The sequence below is a fragment of the Mastigoproctus giganteus genome, chromosome 3 (genome assembly GCF_048544385.1).
Source record: "Mastigoproctus giganteus isolate SK-2022 chromosome 3, ASM4854438v1, whole genome shotgun sequence".
In the NCBI taxonomy this organism is placed as follows: domain Eukaryota; kingdom Metazoa; phylum Arthropoda; class Arachnida; order Uropygi; family Thelyphonidae; genus Mastigoproctus; species Mastigoproctus giganteus.
In genome coordinates, this window is record NC_143577.1 from 230,706,800 (window position 1) to 230,729,233 (window position 22,434).

At 37.1% G+C, this 22,434-nt stretch overlaps 1 protein-coding gene across 3 annotated transcripts in view; it reads right to left on the bottom strand.

Annotated features, from left to right (window-relative positions):
• Window positions 1-22,434, bottom strand: part of LOC150088830 (constitutive coactivator of PPAR-gamma-like protein 1 homolog) — a 283,787-nt gene that overhangs the window by 58,151 nt on the left and 203,202 nt on the right. For all 3 annotated transcript variants that reach the window (XM_090369687.1, XM_090369686.1, XM_090369688.1), the window contains exons 10-11: window positions 19,892-20,144; window positions 9,265-9,379 (exon numbers count right to left, since the gene is read on the bottom strand). In XM_090369687.1, the coding sequence (XP_090225813.1) occupies window positions 9,265-9,379; window positions 19,892-20,144 (368 nt within the window). The remainder of the gene's footprint in view (window positions 1-9,264; window positions 9,380-19,891; window positions 20,145-22,434) is intronic.

Genomic DNA, 22,434 nt, shown 5'->3' on the forward strand with positions numbered 1-22,434 from the left:
TATTGTGGTTATAGGCAATTGTATAGGGATTTAGCTAACAGGAGATGAAATTAGGAAAGTATTTAGGGCAGAAATAGACACTTCTGCCCTCGAGAGTTTCCATATTACGGCCGTAATATGGACCGGAAATACCCCCATATTTCCATCCATTGAACTAATAGCTCAATAGATGGAAAAACAAATGGTAGAAAGCAGAAAGATTTTACTTTCTGCTTTCCTTTCCTCTATGCTATTTTCACCTCATTTGATCTATTAATTTTCCACTCCCTTACTGCACTTCTTCTCCCAATACAATTCGCCTGCTTCTTTATCTAATTTTACATAGAATATTTCTTCTTTGTCTAATTTTTTAGATGTTAAATTATTTCTATATCACCAACCTACAATTATTTGACTTTTTCCACACACATTGATTTATTTATTTTAATTGGATCTTATTTCTTATGTAATTACCTTAATTTTATTGCAAACACTGAGTTGGGACTACCCTACCGATTTTTATGGAAGATTTTACTGCTTTCATCCCCATTTTTAGTAAACTTTTTTTCTTTCTTTTTTTCCCCATGCACTATTTAGTTTTCTATTAATATTTTTCTTCCATAACTATAAGCAAGCATAGAGATGCAGTTCACTGATACATGATCAGGTGTAGTCCCCCGATGAAATACCTGCATTATGTATCAATTCTTTTATAGCATGCAAATATTTTAGCTTTTATTTTTCTTTCCATTATATTTAGGTTTTTATAACAAATTATTTTTCGCACTTCTATTTGTTGCTTGCTATTTCTTTGCAATCTATTAACCATTTTTCCCTTATAGCTTCTTTTCTTCTAATTGGCTTATTAATTCAGCCTTTATTATAATTTTGTATTATTTAGGTTTTTTCCACATTCTTTCCCTATCATCTGCTTTTAATACTTCTCTTTCTTGCTACTATCCTTTTCCTACTAGTTTTGGCACCTTGTGTTATTTACACTTCCATCTGTTAGCTCATTTTCTCATGCTTGTGTCGTCCTTTGATCCTCCTCACAAGGAGGATCAAAGGGTCACACAAGTAATTATAGACCTGTTAGTTTAACTTCTGTTCCAGGAAAATTAATGGAGGCACTGGTTAAATAAGCACTGCAGGATCATCTAGACAAGACTTCAGTTATAGCTCGGACACAGCATGGTTTTGTTAAGGGGAAAGTCTTGCCTGATCAATTTGATTGGATACTATGATGTGGTCACAAAGGAACTGGATGGACTGAGAGGAAAGTGGAGGAGAGATTGTTGAGGATAAACATAAAAAAAGGCACCTGGGGTGGATGGGATCTATCCAGTTATATTAAAGGAGGCAGCAAAGGAAGTAAGCAAACCCCTAGCCATAATTATGAGAGCTTCTTTGGACTCAGGGGAGGTACCATAGACTGGAGATGTGCAAATGTAACCCCAATTCACAAAGGAGGATCAAAGGCTGACACAAGTAATTATAGACCTGTTAGTTTAACTTCTGTTCCAGGTAAATTAATGGAGGCACTGGTTAAAGAAGCACTGCAGGATCATCTAGACAAGAATTCAGTTATAGCTCAGACGCAGCACGGTTTTGTTAAGGGCAGGTCTTGCCTGACCAATTTGATTGGATACTATGATGTAGTCACAAAAGAACTGGATGCAGGGAATAACTTTGATATTATATATTTGGATCTTAGAAAGGCTTTTGATACTGTTGCACATGGAAGACTGCTGCACAAATTGGAACAGTGTGGCATTGGAGGCAAATTGCTGCTATGGATAAGGGGATGGTTGAGTGGCAGAAGACAGAGAGTGGTAATCAATGGACATTACTCAACGTGGACTAATGTTATTAGTGGAGTTCCTCGGGGTTCAGTGTTGGGTCCGTTGTTGTTTTCGGTGTTTATGAATGATACTGATGATGTAATATCAAGTTTAATGTCCAAGTTTGCAGATGATACAAAGGTTGGCAGGGTTGTTAAGGACACTACTGACGCTATGCTGCTGCAACAGGATCTGGAAAGGTTGAACAGATGGGCTGAGAGGTGGCAAATGAAGTTTAACATTGACAAATGTAAAGTACTACATATGGGAAATAGTAACCCCAGAGCAACGTATCAACTCTGCGGTACTACACTGACAGTGGTGGAGAATGAAAAGGACCTGGGGGTAATTGTGCAGGCAGATATGAAGTTCTCTGAGCAGTGCAGACGAGCTGCAAGAGTAGCTCATGGTGTTTTGTCAATGATATACAGGAATTTTTCTAGCAGGGATAAGGAGGTGATTATTCCCTTGTATAAGGCAATGGTTAGGACACATCTTGAGTACTGTATACAGGTCTGGAGGCCTCATTTCAGGAAGGATGTAGAGCTGCTGGAACGGGTACAGAGAAGGGCAACAAGATTAGTGAATGGAACAAAGGGTTGCTCTTATGAAGAAAGGCTTAAGTTTTGCAAATTACAGAGTCTGGAGACTAGGCACCGGCGAGGTGATCTGATAGAGGTGTATAAGGCTTTGAATGGTTTGAGCATGCTCAATGCCAATGGGATTCTTCATCTTGCTCAGAATAATCACCTCAGAGGGCATAAATTCAAATTGAGGAAGGACGGATGTTGGATAGATGTGCGGAAATTTGCCTTTGGCCAGCGGGTGGTTGGTTGGTTGGTGGAACCGACTTCCATCACTTGTTGTTGAAGTTGATAGCCTAAACAAATTTAAAGCTCAACTGGACAGGTATTTCGAACGAACGGAGGGGTGAAATGGGAGTGGTTTTTTTTTTTTTTTTTTGGCTGATGCTGAATAAGCTTGCTTTCTTGCATCATATGCCTCTACTAATGCTAATGCTCATGGATGTAGGGAATAACTTTGATATCATATATTTGGATCTTAGAAAGGCTTTTGATACTGTTGCACATGGAAGACTGCTGAACAAATTGGAGCAGTGTGGCACTGGAGGCAAATTGCTGCTATGGATAAAGGGATGGTTGGGTGGGAGAAGACTGAGTGGTAATCAATGGACACTGCTCATCACGGACTAATGTTATTAGTGGAGTCCCTCTGGGTTCAGTGTTGGTTCCATTGTTGTTTTCTGTACTTATAAATGATACTGACGATGGTATACCAAGCTTAATGTCCAAGTTTGCAGACGGGTTGCTCTTATGATGAAAGGCTTAAGTTTTGCAAATTGCAGTGTCTGGAGACTAGACACCTGCGAGGTGATCTGATTGAGGTGTATAAAGCCTTGAATGGTTTGAGCACACTCAATGCTGATGGGATTCTTCCTCTTGCTCAGAATTATCACCTGAGAGGGCATAAATTCAAATTGAGGAAAGACAGATGTAGGATAGATGTGCGGAAGTTTGCCTTTAGCCAGCGGGTAGTTGGTTGGTGGAACAGACTTCCAACCTTTGTTTTGGAAGTTGATAGCCTAAATAAATTTAAGGCTGAGCTGGACAGGTATTTGGAACGAACGGAGGGGTGAAATGGGAGTTTTTTTTTTTTGGCTGATGCTGCATAAGCTTGCTTTCTTGCATCATATGCCTCTACTAATGCTAATCTAAATAAACACAATAAAACTTTTTTTTCGTCTCTCATGTTACCCTTTCATTAATAAAATTTTTGCAATTTTTTTTATTTAAAATCTTTTTAATTGGCTATCACACACAAATTGTTTATTGATTTACAGCCATTTATAGCCAATTTAAAGGAGTTGAAATAAAAAGTACTGGACACTGCCATTGTACGCGAACTGTTTCTCTGGTACGCATTCAATTAAAACTTGTTATAATTACACCTCAATCAGCATGGTTTCACATAACACGGAACAATTTCGGTACCAATTATCTGTGCTAAGTGGGATATTGCTGTATATATTAAAATAAATAAAACAAATACCAGTAGCATGGCAAACAAGTAGAGTGAAAGTAAAAATAAAACCATACATAATAATATAACACAAAGGGAAGACAAAGGGTATTGCAGAGGAATGCTGCTAAAATAATATATAAAAGCCAAAATATATGATACCAAATAACAGAAATAATTTAGAAGGTACCAATTAATTAAAATTTCTAATTAATTGGTACATTCTAAATTATTTCTGTTATTTGTTAACATATATTTTAGCTTTTCTAAATTATTTTAGGGAATTCCTTCTGCAATACCCTTTATCTACCCTCCCCATTGCATTTACTTTTGCTCTAGTGGTTTGGCATGCTACTGGAATTTGTTTTATTTATTTTTATCTTAATTTATTATAAGCAGCATGTGGTGGTTTATGCATTAATACAGCCACTGATGTTTTCAATACTAATTCCAATTTCGTTTCTTTTCAATAAATATATATATATATATATATATATATATATCCAATATTTTAAATTAAATAAAATAAAACATAAGCCAGTAGTATGGCAAAAACTGTAGAGCGAAAATTAACATAAAAATAACCCAAATAAACAATCGAACGAAAAGAAAGAATAGATATAAATAGTAGCCCAGAAACCCTGTATAATTTCAAACTTTAAATCCAATTAACAAAAACTATACAAAATTTAGGATAATGCCAATTATTTATTAATTTAGCGGTACCTGTATTATATTAATTTAGCCCAGAAACCCTGTATAATTTCGAACTTTAAATCCAATTAACAAAAACTATACAAAATTTAGGATAATGCCAATTATTTATTAATTTAGCGGTGCAGACAGGCTGCCAGGGCAGGTCATGGAGTCTTGTCAATGATACATAGGAACTTTGCTAGCAGGGACAGGAAGGTGATTATCCCATTATACAAGGCAATGGTAAGGCCACACCTAGAGTACTGTGCACAAGTCTGGAGGCCTCATTTTAGGAAGGATGTAGAGTTGCTAGAATGAGTACAAAGAAGGGCAACAAGATTGGTGAGGGGAACGAAGGGGTGCTCTTACCAAGAAAGGCTTAAGTTCTACAAATTGCAGTGCCTGGAGAGTAGGCACCTGCAAGGTGATCTGATTGAGGTGTATAAGGCCTTGAATGGGTTGAGCAATCTCAATGATAATGGGATACTTCTGCTTGCTCAGATTAAGAACCTGAGGGGGCATAGATTCAAACTGAGGAAAGAGTTAATAGTATAGATGTGCGGAAGTTTGCCTTTAGTCAGTGGGTAGTTGATTGCTGGAACAGACTTCCATCTGTTGTTATGGAAATAAATTTAAAGCTGAACTAGACAAACATTTGGAGTGACCGAATGGGTGTGTAATGGGAAGGGTTTTTTTTTTTTTTTTTTTTTGGCTGATGCTATACAAGCTTGCTTTCTTGCATCATATGCCTTAACTAATGCTAATTTATACTCTAATGTACTTATCTATATTCCATTATGGTCGTTGGCTATTTCTGCTATTACTGGCAGTGCACCTTGTCCATAATTCATACCAATTTATTAATTATCATTCTTTTCATCCATTACTATTCACTACAACTACTTGTTATTAATAATGCATTACCTTCTAATATATATATATTTCTGCTATTAGTAGTAGTGTCCTGGATTTCCATAATATTATTATTTGGGAATCCATAATATTATTATTATGGATTCCCAAAAAAATATTATTATTTTTTTGTTCTCTTGTAGATTTTCCGAAGGCAGAATTAATAAGTCTGTTAAAACGGGCATAGATAGAGACGTAAATTACACAGAATGTCAAAGCTAATAGAAGGAAAGCGGAAATTGGAGATACTGAAGCTGTGAGAAAGAATGTGAATATCATATATGATATAATGAATTAAATAAAATTATAAGCTGAATTGAATAGCCAATTAAAGAGAAGGGAACTGTAAAGTAAAAATGGTCAGATTAATATATGGAGTAATAGTAGGCATCAGATAAGGGTGAGATACAATGGTTGTAAGTCCGGGAAATCGGGGAGAAAATTATAAAATTAAAATCCGAAGTTAGCTAAAAATAAATATTGATACATAATATATGCCTGAGTAGCATTTACTATACTTTTCTTAGCTTTTTATCTACCTACTTCTTTTTTGTCGTTTGTAAAGCGACGTGCAATACGAGGGTGATACCAATTTTCCTACTGTCCTTAATCTCTCTCTATCTTCGCCTTTTTTATCTACACTTTCTTCCCTTCCATTATTCACTCCCTTGCCTTATACTATTTGCTTGCATTATCTTCTAATTTTACATTCTTATACAAATTCTCGCAAAAGTTTTTGCTAAATTGTCATTTACTAATTCTAACTTATAACCACCTATTACTGCATCTAAGTTACACTGTAAGCATTTATTTTAATTCTATTACTATATTACTTCTTAATTTACTTTAATTTCTTATGTTCTATAACATACACTGCATTTTTGTGGAAGAACCACTGCTTTACTCCATGTTTGCTCTCACCCATTTTTATTTTAAAATTCCCTTTCTTCACAGGTAGGGACAAGTATAAAAATCCAGTTTTTTTTTATATAGGCTGGCCACTGAAAGACTGAAGGGTTTGAAAAAGTCATAACTTGTTCATTTTTAATCTTTTTTATTTTCTTTTTTTACAGGTTATAGAGCATCCCTTGGAGATTAAAATGTGGCCACTGAAAGACTGACCACCCTTTCAGAATCTTCTGAAGCGATGTTCTGGCGATGCCTAGTTGAGCAGAGCAATGACAGGTAGAGGGAGATGGATCCTCAAGGACACTCTGCCGTACAGCTTCAACCGCTGTGTCAGTGCGCTTAGGACCTCTTCCCGGAAGATCGCCGACTGATCTAGTTCTTTCAAACTGGGCGATTAGGTTCCGAATCATGTTATTGGTAGGAGGACTTTAAAATGTTGCCGGTATTTTCTCTGAGTTTCAATAATTGATCTTTTACTGGAATAGAAAAACCCAACGAGTTTTACTCGTTGCTGGACATCATACGTAGCCATTTTAAATTTACAAGGGATGCTCTATAACCTGTAAAAAAAGAAAATAAAAAAGAATAAAAATGAACAAGTTAAGACTTTTTCAAACCCTTCAGTCTTTCAGTGGCTACCCTGTACATGATCAGGTGTAGTCCCCTGAAGAAATACCTGATTATGTATCAATATTTATTTTTAGCTAACATCAGATTTTAGTTTTATAATTTTTCTCCCCCCTCTCCTAGACTTATAACTTATCCTTATCCGATGTTCACTATTACTCCCTATATTAATCTAATCATTTTTGCTTTACAGTTTCTTTCTTTTTAATTGGCTATCCAATTCGGCCTATAATTTTATTTAATTCATTATATCATATAGGATATTCACATTCTTTCTCACACCTTCAATATCTCCAATTTCTGCTATCCTTTTCCTATTAATTTGGTATTCTGTGTAATTTAAGCCTCCGTAATCGCACTTTAATAGATTTATTATAATTTTTAACTCATATATATAAACTTTTGTATCCTTTGCTGCTGCTTTGCATGCTGTCATATTTTTATCTGTCTATCACTTAACTTTCCACCACGTTTTTACACACACACACACACACACACACACACACACACACACACACACACACACACACACACACACACACACACAATTAGGTAAAAGAAAAAAGTGAGGGAGACAAAGAGAGAATATAACTAATGAAATATGCATAATAAGAAATAGATAATTATAAAATTGACAAAATAAGGATGTTGCCACACAACTTACAAAACTAGCCTCTCATCAGGTGCCAATGGCCAGGATTGCAAGCAAAATATAACATGTCTGATGCAAACTACAAGCCAAAGGGTAAAAAGCATAAACATAAATAAAAATTTTAATGAAAATTTCCACTTCCTTGTTATTCTATTCAATATATATATATACACATACAGGGTGTCTCAAAAATACATGGCATAACTTCAAGAATGAGTTCCTCGTATGTAGACAATAAAAATATTTTATATAAAAATAGTTCCGGAAATGCTTGGTTTCCAAGTTTTGAAGCTATGTCTATGACACTTAACTGTTCACATCACCTTATAGTAATTGTTCAAAGTGTCCACCTTCTGCTTGAATACAAGCCTCACATCGACGTCTCGGACTCATGAAGACAATGCCAAATTCCTGGCATGTTTCGTATTGTCTCACAACCTGCCACAATTCGGTTGCAGAGAGTTTCCACATCAGCTAGCGGAGTTCAATACACCTTTTTTTTTTTTTTTTTGTCCTCACTTTTTTCCCATTATATATGGAGTCAGCGTTTTTATTGTTTTAGCATGAAATTTTTGCGGCCAGATGCCCTTCCTGATGCAAACCCTCACCCTTTATCCGGACTGGGGACATGCAGTGGTCATTCCCCGACCATCCGCATCCTCCGTATTTGGTGGTCACGGGCTCGAACCCCGGTTTAATCAAGAAGTGTGTGCTACACACTACTGCTCCTGCCCACCAGGCTACGGAGGCACCATTTAAAGTCATTGGTGTATTCGACCAGAGTTGAATCCAATGACTTTAAATGGCCCCACAAGAAGAAATCTAGTGGGTTTAAATCAGTTCAGCGTGGAGGCCAGGCAGTTGGTCCACCCCTCTACTTCAGGAGTCGTCGTTGTTTTGTTATTTAGGAGCATTAGCAACTAAGGCCATATTGCTCTGGGAATATGCGGTGGTCATTCCCTTGAACTTTCCGCAACCCCCATATTTGGTGGTGACGGGCTCGAACCCAGGTCTAATCAAGAAGCGTGTGCTACGCACTGCTGCTCCTTCCCACCTGGCTACGGAGGCGCCCTACTTCAGGAGTTGTAGATCTTGGTCATCCTCTGTCATCAGCACGAGGTGCAAAGGTCCTATGTTCACAAAGGCGGCGATGGATACCTTCAAACGTTTTCCTGTCTGGACATCTTCATTCTGGGAACCCTTCATGGTACAAACGACGAGCCTCCAGAGCATTGCAGTCTGCCGAACCATACATAAAGTGCATATCTGCTTGCTCCTGATTTGAGAACATAGCCGGAATGGAAAACCACCAGATTCTGTGAGCACCTTGTGATGAAGGAAATCACCTGCAGGAGATAAAACATTCTGGTTAATAACTCAGAAACCAAGTATTTCCGGAACTGTGTTAACATAAAATATTTTTATTGTCTACGTAGAAGGAACTCATTCCTGAAGTTATGCCGTGTATTTTTGAGACACCCTCTATATACAGATATAGTAATTTTTGAAAGCAAGCTTTCAAAAATAAATATAAAATTAACTTAATGATTTCTTTTTACAACCATAAAGAAAATAATCCGTGACAAATAAATAAATATTATATCATACCTCCATTTTTTGTACAAATTCTACATCTGTAAGATGTGGATCAACTGCCTGAACTAGAAATGCATCTAATTCCTGTTTCCTTAACACAGGCATTTCAGGATGAGTCATAATGTACCTGAAATTGATGAAGAGAATCATTTGACACACTTTTAAAAATGCTAGTTGTACATGTAAAAAATGATCTTTAGCAGCCCAAGATAAAATCTTGTATGAAGTTCTGTGTGCATTTATAATGAAACTATTACTCTATTCCTAGAATATCGCTAGGAGGACTTTATTTCTAGAATATCACTGATAAGTTCATAAGAAAACAAACCCATCTCAAATTTAAATTCCAACCCCCCACCCTTTATTAAGTGCATTGCAATACAGTAATACCCCGACTTACGCGAACTCGGAGTTACGCGGTTCTTGATTTTTTCGTTTGGCAACGCTGCCACCCACTATCTTCAAGGTCGTTTTTCATATGTTATCGATATACGGTGCGACGGCGGAGAATGAGAGCGAAAGATGAACAAAATTCAACTTGCTGCTTTTATGTTTTTTATATCAGTGAAGGGGAAACACATTTCACCATAATAACGTAAAAACCAACACAATTCCAGCTATGGGTATAATCGCAAATGCAATTAGATCGAGTTTACTACCAGTTTATAACAGATTTCACTAGCAGAAACGCAACTGGATTTTTATTGTTTTATGGTAGTAACCCCTAGAAATGTGAGGTGTTAATAGTGTATCTCTGCTTTTATGGTGTTGTTTATTCAGTTGCTACATGCGCGCAGCTTTGTTTATGCGTATCAAGCGTGCCTCCTCGTTTTGTAATTGTGCTTTATTCCCTAAAAATGAGTAAAATACTTAATTAAAAGGTGTGAAAAGGAAGCGTCCTGGTGAAGACACTGCAGATTCAGAGAGAAAAAGAAAAGCAATTATCGATAAACAGAGGCGGACTGGGTCAAAAATTCTTACCCGGGAAAATTTATAGTGGCCTCATACTATGAGTTATGGCCAAAATCACACCGGCGCACCGGGGTTTCCCCGGTAAGGCTTATGGCCAGTCCGCCTCTGTCGATAGAGAAAAAAATATGAAATTGTGAAACACTTTGAGCGAAATGAAAGACCATGTGATATTGCACGTGCTACAGGCGTAAATGAGGCAACGGCGAAAAGCATATGACAATTGCAAACTTGAATTGAAAAGTTATTGAATTGCAAACTTAGCTCAATTGAAAAGGGCTTAAAAATTTTAGAAAACATAGACTCCAACGAAGAACGCGTTATAGCTACAAAGCAAGGAATAAAAAAATTATTAGCTTGCTACGAAGAAATTCTGCGTGAAAAAAAGAAGGCGCTGTGTCGTCAGACAAATTTGTTAGATTTTATGAAGCCATCGACATCGAAATAACTTTTTTACGTAAGTCATTTGTTTTTTTAATACATATTTTGTATTAATATGTATAAAGAACTGCAATTTTATTAATATTTTTCTTCTAAACTAGTGTTTTTGTTAGTCCTTGGTCCCAATTAAGCAAAATTTATATGTATTTATATGCAAAGTTTTACCCCGACTTACGCGAATTCGACTTACGCAATTTTCGTCGGACCCACCTATCGCGTAACTTCGGGGTATTACTGTATTACTGATTTCATGAAAATTCACCAAAATGACAAGTAACAACAACTGATCTCATATTCATAGTTCTGCCATTGGTAAAGTATTAGAAGAAGGAGAGACTATCAATAAAACTGGCAGGAAGAGGAAAAAAGATTTTTTACTAATAAATTTTGATGGAAATATGGTATTTTAAAAGCACTAAGATTGGAATGAAGAAATGCAATTGAACTCCTTTAGTTACTGCATTAAAAAAGGGAAGGAGGAGGAAAAAGGATCATTATGAATAGATTTTTTTTTTTCTCTAACAAACTAAATTATTTTCTCATTCTCTTGGGAAAGCGTAGTAGTTAATTTTCAAATCGCTGCAGAAAGTAGCCTTATCGAAAAATATTAGTTCCTCTAAAAAGTTGATAAATTATCAATGTCTGAAAATAAACAAAAAATTCAACTAATTAATAATTGTTGTTTGTTATTTGGTTTTTAGGAGCATTAGCAACTAAGGCCATATTGTTCCAGGAATATGCGGTGGTCATTCCCTTGACCTTTCCACATCATCCGTATTTGGTGGTGACGGGCTCGAACCCCAGTCTAATCAAGAAGTGTGTGCTACGCACTGCTGCTCCTTCCCACCTGACTACGGAGGTGCCTAATTAATAATTACTTCCAATAAGTGTTTATTCAATTTGAATATTATAAATATATTGAAATCTGCAAAGTGACAATGGAAATGTTCCTGAATAATACACTGGTGTGCAAAACGGTACAGAGGGACTTTATTCAAAAATGGCAACATAGCACTGGCTGCCATGATACAGATGCATCACTGCCAAAGATGGAACAAAGGGAAGAGGTGGTCCTCAGTAGAAGATATGGCCACCCCTAATGTCGATGCAGACTTTTCACCGCCTGTCCATACTTAGAACAATGTTGTTGATAAGTTCTTATGGTAACATTGTCCATTCCTCTGTCAGCGCCATCTTCAGCTGGTGAACATTTACTGGTGGGCGTGGACATGATGCTAGGCGTCTCCCCAGAGTGTCCCATATGTGTTTGATGGGATTTAGATCGGTGGAACAGGCAGGTCAATCCATACAAACAATGCCCTCACTTTCCAAAAGCATATCAACAGCTGCAGTGCGATGGGGTGTGACGTTATCATCCATAAACACGAACTCAGGGCCAATGGCACCTCAGAACAGATGACATGGGGAAGGATTACCTCAGTACAGTAGCATGCACCGGTTACAGTAGCACCTTCCAGTATCTGGAGTTGTGTACGTCCATCCAAGATAACACCTCCCTAGACGAGAACACCTTGACTAACATATAGATCCCTTTCAGTGATGTTTGCAGGGTGATACTGTGTGCCACCCTCTCATCAGATTAGCTGACGTCCAGAATCGCTGCTGAGACGAACTACTCTCATCAGTAAAGATTTTGTGGTTGTAACCTTTAGAAATAGTGTTGGTCCTTAAGCGTTGCACACCAGTGTAATAATAAATGGAAGAGTGGAAGGTAACAACTGATTTCAGAGTAAGCCTAAGACAACTAAGACAATGAGTCATCAGTGGACTGTGTCTGTAAATTATGTATATCCTGGAACAGTCCTACAACTCTGATTTAATCCAACCAAAACAAGTCATTACAGTAAAATGTCATAATAATCAATACCAGAGTAATGAAATATTCAGTGTAAGAAAATTACTTTCCATCCCTTGCCAATTTAATGCATATTTTCAAACTGAACCATTTTATTTATTCACTTGGGAAACCACAGTCGTCAATTTAAATCACTGTGGAGAGTAATTTTGTTGGAGAATATTAGTTCCATTAAAATGTTTGTAAAATATCAATATCTGAAAACAACAGACAAAAATTCAACTAAGTAATAATATCTTCAAATAAGTGATGTTCAATTTGGATATTCTGTTCTCTAATTGAAAATGATGGCAGCTTAGAATTAAGAAACAGTAGCATAAGTAGGAATTATATTTAGAATTCTAGCAGGTTAAAAAAATTGTTGGAACAGAAGGTCTGGAAAAATAGGTAGTAGTAGTGGCATGTGATGCAAGAAAGCAAATGTATGAGCTTATGCAGCATCAGCCAAAAAAAAAAAAAAAAAAATCATCACACCATTCCCTCCAAATGCCTGTCCAGTTCCTCCTTAAATTTATTCAACCTATCAACTTCCACAACGACAGATGGAAGTTTGTTTCAGTAATTAACCACTCGCTGGCTAAAGGCAAATTTCCGCACATCTAATCTACATCTGTCTTTTCTTAATTTGAATTTATGCCCCCTTAGGTTTGTAATCTGAACAAGTGGAAGGATCCCATCAGAATTCAGCGTGCTCAACACATTCAAGGCCTTATACACCTCAATCAGATCACTGCACAGGTGCCTAGTCTCCAGCCACTGCAATTTGCAGAACTTAAGCCTCTCTTGATAAGAGGATCCCTTCATTCCCCTAACCAATCTTGTTGCCCTTCTCTGTACACGCACAAGTAAATCTACATCCTTCCTAAAATGAGGCCTCCAGACCTGTACGCAGTACTCAAGGTGTGGCCTGACCACTGCCTTATACAGAGGGACAATCACCTACTCCCTGCTAGCAAAATTCCTATATATCATTGACAAAACCCCATGACCTGTCCTGGCAGCCTGTCTGCATTGCTCAGAAAACTTCATATCTAACTGCACAATTACTCCCAGGTCTTTTTCATTTTCTACCACCTTAAGTGTAGTACCACACAGTTGGTATGTTTCTCTGGGGTTACTTCGACCCATATGCAGTACTTTGCATTTGTCAAGGTTAAACTTCAGTTGCCACTTCTTAGCCCATCTACCCAAATTATCTAGATCCTGTTGCAGTAGCACACTGCCATTACTGTCATTAACAACACTGCCAACCTTTGTATCATCTGCAAACTTCGACACTAAGCCTGATATACCTTCATCAATATCATTGATACAAAACAACAGTGAACCTAACACCGAACCCTGTGGGACACCACTAATAACATTAGTCCAAGAAGAGCAGCACCAATTGATTACCACCCTCTGTCTTCTCCCACTTAACCATCCTTTTATCCATTGTAGCAACATACTCTTAATACCATTCTGCTCCAATTTGTACAATAGTCTTCCAGGTGCAACAGTGTCAAAAGCTTTCCTGAAATCCAAATATATGATATCAAAATTATTTTTTGCATCCAGTTCCTTTGTAACCACATCATAATATCCTATCAAATTTGTCAGACAAGACTTTCCCTTAACAAACCCATGCTGTGTCTGAATTATTGCTGCAGTCTTGTCTAGATGATCCTGCAATGCATCTTTAACCAGTGACTCCTTTACCCGGAACAGAAGTTAAACTAACTAGTCTGTAATTACTCGTGTCACCCTTCGATCCCCCTTTGTGAATTGGGAATACATTTGCACATCTCCAGTCCGTGGGAACCTCCCCTGAGTCCAAGGATGCTCTCATAATTCCAGCTAAGGGTTTGCTTAGTTGCTTTGCCGCCTCCTTTAATATAACTGGATAGATCCCATCCACCCCAGGTGCTTTTCTTACGTTTAACTTCAACAATTTCTCTTCCACTTTGCTCTCAGTTATTACAAAATCATTAAGTATCTTGCTACAATTTGATAACCTTCTGCCATTTTCAAACCTTAATAATTCCTCACATGTGAATGTAGATGCAAAATACTCATTCAGTTTGTTTGCTATCTGAGCAGGATCATCAACAGTCGAACCATCGATGTCAAGTGGACCAATCAGATTCATCCCCTCCCTTTTAGAGTTAATATAAGTAAAGAAATCCTTGCTGTTTTTCTTAGCATCTTTTGCCAAGGATTTCTCGTAATCTGCCTTTGCCTGCCGAACCTCCTTTGTGACCTGATTACAGATTAACTTATATCTGCCATAGGCTTCTGAGTCACTTGATAATTTATATGCATCCCATGCATTTTTCTGAACATGAGGTGGTGCTTCGAACTGCTAATGTTGAATGCTCCACGGTCGCCGAGCATTATTGGGTTGAGCAGCACAATCTTGATCCCTGATGGGATATTGAAATCGTAAACTATTCACATGATTACCGCCAGTGCTCGTGGCTTGAGGCACTGCACATAGCTAGCTGTAACAGTACCATGAATTGCACTAGGGGAGTGCACTTGCCCCCCCCCCCACCCATTATGGAATGTACTATTTTGCAGTGTGCTGGCAATCATCATGTGTATGTAATTCTGTTCTATTGACACCAGACTCGTGATACATGATCGTGCTCAGCTGACTTTTGCTATTGTAACCAACAGTCTCATTTAACTTCAACAGTCTCACTTCCACTTTGCTCTCAGTTATTACAAAATTATTAAGTATCCTGCTACAATTTGATAACCTTCTGCCATTTTCAAACCGTAATAATTCCTCACGTGTGAATGTAGATGCAAAATACTCATTCAGTTTGTTTGCTATCTGAGCAGGATCATCAACAGTCGAACCATCAATGTCAAGTGGACCAATCAGATTCATCCCCTTCCTTTTACAGTTTATATAAGTAAAGAAATCCTTGCTGTTTTTCTTAGCATCTTTTGCCAAGGATTTCTCGTAATCTGCCTTCGCCTGCCTAACCTCCTTTGTAACTTGGTTACAGATCAACTTGTAGCTATCATAGGCTTCTGTGTCACGTGTTAATTTGTATGCATCCCATGCATTTTTCTTCTCTGTAACGAGTCCCATTAGTTCATTTAACAACCATTTAGGCCTAAACCTTGAACAATATTTCTTAATAGGTATGAAACTTTTAGTAGCATCCACGATTAATTCCTTGAATGCTTCCCACTTAGAATTTACTGTTGGTAACATCATCAGTTGATTCCATTGTACAGAATTTATAAACTGTCGGAGACCACTGTACTCGCCTTTACGGAAGCAAAAACCCTTTCCTTTACTACCCCTGATGGTAATTAAATCTTTAAGTAAATCCCACGTCAGTACACTGTGATCACTGCCACCTAGTGGTTCTTTTATATGCAAATTCCTAATACATGAATGATCACTGCTGATAACCAGATCAAGAGTATTACTTTCTCTGGTTGCCTCTCGAACATGCTGCTGCAGAAAACAATCATCCAATAAATCCACAAAAGTCTGACTAGTGTGCTAGTACCCAACCCACAAGTTCCAGTCAATATCTGGGAAGTTGAAATCCCCCATTATAAGACATTCAGATTTACTAGCCCACTCTATTTCTCTGTACAACTGTTCATTGTACTCATTTGAGTCATTAGGCCTATAACACACTCCTACTCTTATTTTTGCTTTCGCAGTGCTTATGTCACACCAAACTGACTCAACAGTGCACTGTTCATCTATATCAACTGGATGCACTTCTTTTGATTTTATGTTTTTCTTAATTAACAGCATAACACCTCCTCCCTTCCTATCCTGTCTATCCTTTCTGTACACATTGTACTCCCCAAATTCCAGTTCGGCATTCCTTATATCAGTGTGACACCATGTCTCTGATATCCCAACAATATCCGCCTTTGATGTCTTCACCAACACTTCAAATTCATCAAATTTATTTACTATACTTCTAGCATTGGTATACATGCAAGCATACATGCTCCTACTCCTATTCTTTGTTACCCTAACACATCCCATATACCCACCCGTTCCACGATGACCGCCACCCGTCCCTGAAACCCCCAACACCCCACGCTCCAGGTCGCTACTTATTCTAATAGAAGTTGTGCAAGAATCACCTTCACCTCTGCCTACGGCTACTGTTAAACTATTAGTCCTTGTATCCCCCCAAGCTATCAGTTTTCCCGACCCACCCAACACTGCCTCGAAAGCATCAGTAAATATTCTTGCACCCTTTCTATTTAAGTGTATCCCATCCCTGTAGAAGCAGTCTCTCCTGTTAACAAGTACAGTCCAGGCTGAAGGCGCATGATAGCCTTAGTTGCTGATGCGCCATTAAACGTCCAATAACCAACCAACCAACCAACCAGGCTGAAAAAAATTCTATCCCTTGAGCCTTGCACAATCTTTCCAGGGCTGAATTGATCGACAAGGCTCTCATCATATACTCCCTCCTATCGTGTCTTGGCAGAATTGCAGACACTTTATCAGGTTTATCAGCATTAGCAGTGGTAAGATGATGCAAGGAAGCAAACTCATACAGCATCAACAAAAATCTACCCACTTGATTTGTGTCCACTTCCACAACACCAGATGGAAATTTATTTCAACAATCAAATACTCTGTGGTTCACACGTCCACGGACCATCCTTTTAAAATTGTAATTTATGTCCCTTGATGTGTATCTTCCACAAAAAGGGATACTATCAGTATTTAGTTTACTCAATTTAAAGCCTTAAACACTTCAATCAGGTTTCCTTGCATGTTGTTGTTATTTGGTTTTTTAGGAGCATTAGCAACTAAGGCCATATTGCTCCGGGGATATGCGGTGGTCATTACCTGACCTTTCTGCATCCTCCGTATTTGGTGGTCACGGGCTCGAACCCCGGTCTAATCAAGAAGCGTGTGTGCTACGCACTGCTGCTCCTGCCCACCTGGCTACGGAGGCGCCTCCTTGCATGTACCTAATTTATAGATGCTGAAAATTACAATAACAGACTAGTATAATTGTAATTGGGAATTAATGAACAGCAAAGAGATTGCAAGAGTGCAAAGAGTGAACTAAAGAGTGCGAGAATTAATTCAGTGTCCACTGGAAACTTGCTGGAAGAAAACAATGTTATCAGCAACTATAACAGGATATGCTAAAAGACACTGATGAAGGTATAATAAGTTTGACATAGAGGTTTGCACATGACAAAGCTGAGAGGGTGGCTAAACTCCGTAACTAGGGTATGCAGCACCAAGAAGACTTAAATACAAGGGGGGGGGGTTAAAACGATTCGTATTCACCCAGACGTAGTTGATAGAAAGTTGAAACAAACACTGTGTATTACACGTTTTCAATATGGTCACCAAACAAAGTGACACATTTTTGCCACCTCCAAATACGCTTCTGCAGACCAGTTTTATAGAAGTCCGACTGTCTTTCAAATCACAACCTGGCAGCAGAAATCACCTCATTATCAGCAGCAAAATGTTTTCCACAAAGAAAGCACTTTAGGGCAGGAAAGAGGAAGAAATTCAAGGTCACAGGAGTAAGCAGGATGCAAGGAATGTGCAAAGGAATTATTGTGGAACAGGCACACACCTTTTTCTTTTATAGCTACACATAGTTTTATGAGGAGGTTGGAATAATACTCTGCCATCACAGTACAGCCCTTTTGAAGGTAGTCTGTTAGTATTAATCCATGCTGCTCCCAAAAAACTGACAGCATCACTGTGCCAGCACTTGGTTTTACCATTGCTTTTTCTTTTTCTTTTTTTTTTTTGGGGGGGGGGGGTTCTGCATGCTACCATGTTTTGAAATTGTTTAGTCATAGCGATAGATCCCGAAACTAAACATACAGAAATATTTGTAAGCAGTGATGAAGAGGCAATTATTCCAACTTTGTCATGTGCAGAGGTCTGGAAATCCCATTTCAGGAAGGATATGAAACTACTAGAAAGGATGCAATTTCTGGGAAGTAAGCACCTACTTGGGTATCTGATCAAGATACTTTTTAAAACTAAAAGTTTGAGTAAGCTGAACACTGGGTTATCACTATCTTTTCTGAGGGATAAAATCTAAACTGAATGAAGATAATTTTCAGACATTATATACATAAGATAAGAAAATTTTCTATTAGCAAAGTATAATTAACTTTCAGAAGGTGCCATCTAACCTTGTGGAACAGGAAAGTTTATATAAATTTAAAGAAAGGTTGGGCTGATACTTAGATAAAATAAATGAAATTTGGTGGTGAGATTTTTTTAAAATCTGATTTAACTATAATTACGTATGTCCCACCCACAGCCCACAATCACACAGACAGTTGTAAATGTTACATCCCCTTCTCCCTGAGCTTAAAAATAGTATGTAGGTTTAAGCAGAGAGGAGTGGTATCACAAAATACAATTTCAGTAATATGTGATTTTCCTGTATTGCTTTCTTGTTGTTTCATATATTTCCTCAACATTTATCAACATTATTACAAGAAATGTTATTAACATCACTTAATATCAGTGCTGGATTTTCATATTTAATTATTCTGTGTAATAGCTTTAGAAATAATACAATGTTGTATTAAGTTTTTCTGTCATGACTGCCTGGGAACAGTGGTCTCTTCAGTGAGAGGTTTGCACTTATGCTCTTTAAACTGCTCATCCACAAACTGACCCAAGGTAACTAATAGTTTTGCTTACAAAATTATGTGTAAAAAATTAAACTACTTGTATATATACAAACATTGATCAACAAAAATTAAATCATTTTTAAAAATGCATAATTAGCAATAAGGAAATGCTCTTATGGACTGCAAACTGCTGTGCAAGAACCCACGAGGTCCAGAACTTTCGAATTTGTCTTTTGGTCTGTAGCCAAAAAATGTATGCCTCTGGACTATACTAATACCATGGGTTGGGAATATACTACACAATTTTTGTTGATTGTTTCATCATTAAAAAAATCTAAAGAGGAAAATATATTGCATGTGGGCGAAGGAAGCCCTATATTTCAACAAATACTCCATTCTATCAGACGTTGAAATGTGGAATAAAAGACAGACATTGAATGAAACGAACAAGAGCAGAGTGAAATGTACAATTTGATGATGGTCATCCAAACATACAACTGGTTGTTCTTGTCATTTTGTGTGTCCCTCTCCTTCTGAATCCTAATGAAGCACAAGAATATCTGTTGAAGTGTACATCTTCATGTATGTGGGTATACACATGCACATCTAAATAGACAATTAAAAAAACTCTTCTTCTTTTTTTAAAATATAAAAGTGTTCACTATATGGTTCTTTATAAATGTTCTTTCTGAAAGTTTAGAAAAATTGGATTCACATTTTATGTATAAGAGGGGGAAAATGTCTTACCTTAGAACGCAACAAAGAAGTGAAACATGTTGTGGCACATAAGATGAATTTCTCATAAGAGGTGAATTGCTTCTCATGCAAGTCAAGAAAGCTTGATAACGGCGTTTGTTATCATCAGGACCATCTCCAAACCATAGTCTAGTTACTGTAGGTACAGTCCAGCCTAAATGAAGAGCAGGTACTAAATCTGGCTTAAAATATCTGTTACCTTTGACCCAAACCCATTCTTTAATAAATATATCTGGAACCTTTTCTGGAAAAAAAGGAAACAAAATGGGGAATAATTCAAAAAAAATAAAAATAAAAAATAAATAAAAAATATATATGATATATACGTGTATATACACTTCATATTACACAGTATTATATAAGTTTTTCCAAAGTCAAAGAAATAATTCATTAGACAAAATTTGACATCAAGTTCAAAATATCATTCTGCCATATTCATGACATGTAATGTAAGATCATGTGGTTTTGCATTTCTTTCTTCTTATACAACCCATCTATATACTGTTAGTTGAGAAAAGGACATACAGTTGCAAAAGAAAACATTTTTTAAGTATATACATTTTTATGTATATTTCATACAGATATAATAGTTTGTTTTAACCTTAATGCAGCAAGAGTATCTCATCATATCATAACTATATTTTACAAGCTTTAAATATTTCTTTTGTAAATGAAATTAAGATAGTGAGAGCATGCATGAGTACCAAGCTTTGTGAATTATTTAAAAGAATAATGCAAGCACATAAAAGAATACTTTATAAAATATAAAAATATATAATATAATATTATATAAAAGGGAGAAGGAGAAAATTCATTATCCAGATGACTTTATATTTACCAAAAAAAAAAAAAAAAAAAACACCACTTATGACATCCTTGACACATTAGTCAGATTCAGAAATGGAGGCCAACATTTTACATAGCTAATCTGTACAAAAAAAAAAAAAAAAAAAATCCAGAGGCATTCTTGGATTTAAAGAACTACGAGAATTAAAGAGTAGTAAGACTTCAAACTTGTGTAACATCATTTCTGTTCAAGCACAGAGCTGCCAATAAAAGTAGCATAAAGACTGATTGGATAAAGTTTGATTGGACTGCATAAACTGCCTGATATTCAAACACTCAGGTAATTTATGCAGTCTCCCACAATATAACACTGAATGGACTAATTTCGCTTACTTAACAATGCAGAATGCCAACCCAGTCCATATGACACTGAAGAGTATGTCTGGATGAGCAATGCAAATGTTGATCATCCAGACATACACATGAACTACCAACAAAAGTACAGCTGGGTCTGCCTAACTTCTTCTTGGCAAACTTAAACCCACCAGATATGTTAATGGATGCAAGCTGACAAACAGTGTGTGCATCAAATTACATCTTGACTCAGTTCCATTGTTGTCCCAAACTGATGAGTGCTGATGGTTAAGGGCATGATGGCCACGGTATTTAAAACAGTTAATTCTGATTTTTACTGCCATGGTCACATCTTCCTGTTAGGGTACCCATTCCCCAAAGTTAGGATAGATGGAAATAAAAATACACCAGCCGGGATGTTAATACAGCATAAATTATTGGCAATATTTGGCTACTGCAGTATTTTCTTGTTATGCAACATATACAAGACATTAGTATTAGCTGCATGGTGCAAGGAAGCCCTGAGATTTGGTTGACCACAAAAAAAATAAATAAATAAAAAGGGGGAAAAAAAAATTTAAACCTTATATGATATCCTTATCACATAGGTGCTATCCAGCTGGGCTTTGAATTTCCCCAGGTTGTCAGCTTCCACTAACTGCAAAGATAACTTGGTCCAGTAATCAATAACTCGCTGCCTGAAAAGAAAACTTCCTGCAATCCAGTCTAATCTAAACCCCTGGCCTTTCGGCCATGAAGGGAAAGTTGCAATACTTAACCTTGTAACCAGTTACAATAAAGATTCTCATTCTCTCTCTCTCTCTCTCTCTCAAACCCCCCCCCCCCATATAATCTGAATTAATGGCCCAAGCCTTACATACCTCAATCAAATCTCCTCTAAGGTGCCTAGTTTCCAAGCTAAAAGTCTTACCTCATAATAAAACACGCCTGCGTGCTCTGGATTCATAATTTATTTTATTTTTGTTACACAGAGCATTAAAACTATGATAAATGAATTAGCTTTCGGCTTACCTCATATTGTAGTCTCACAATTGCCTTATATAGCAGTATTATGACTTCCCTATCTCTACAAGCAAATGTTTGATAAATGATTAATAGGATACTATGGGCTCTCCTTGCTGCCTGTCTACGCTGCTCAAAGAACTTCATGTCCAACTGGATCATAACTCCCAATTCTCTTTTTTCCTCTATTTTTAGTTCAACTGCCAAGTGGGGAAGTTATTTTGGGGTTGCTATTCTCCAAGTGCTATTCAGCAAAATGTAAGACCTTACATTTTGCTGAATTAAAAGACAGCTGCCACATTTCAGACCATCTCTGGAAATCTATTCAAGTTGTCCGGAAGAAGGCACTAGTCATTAACTATTATAAGATT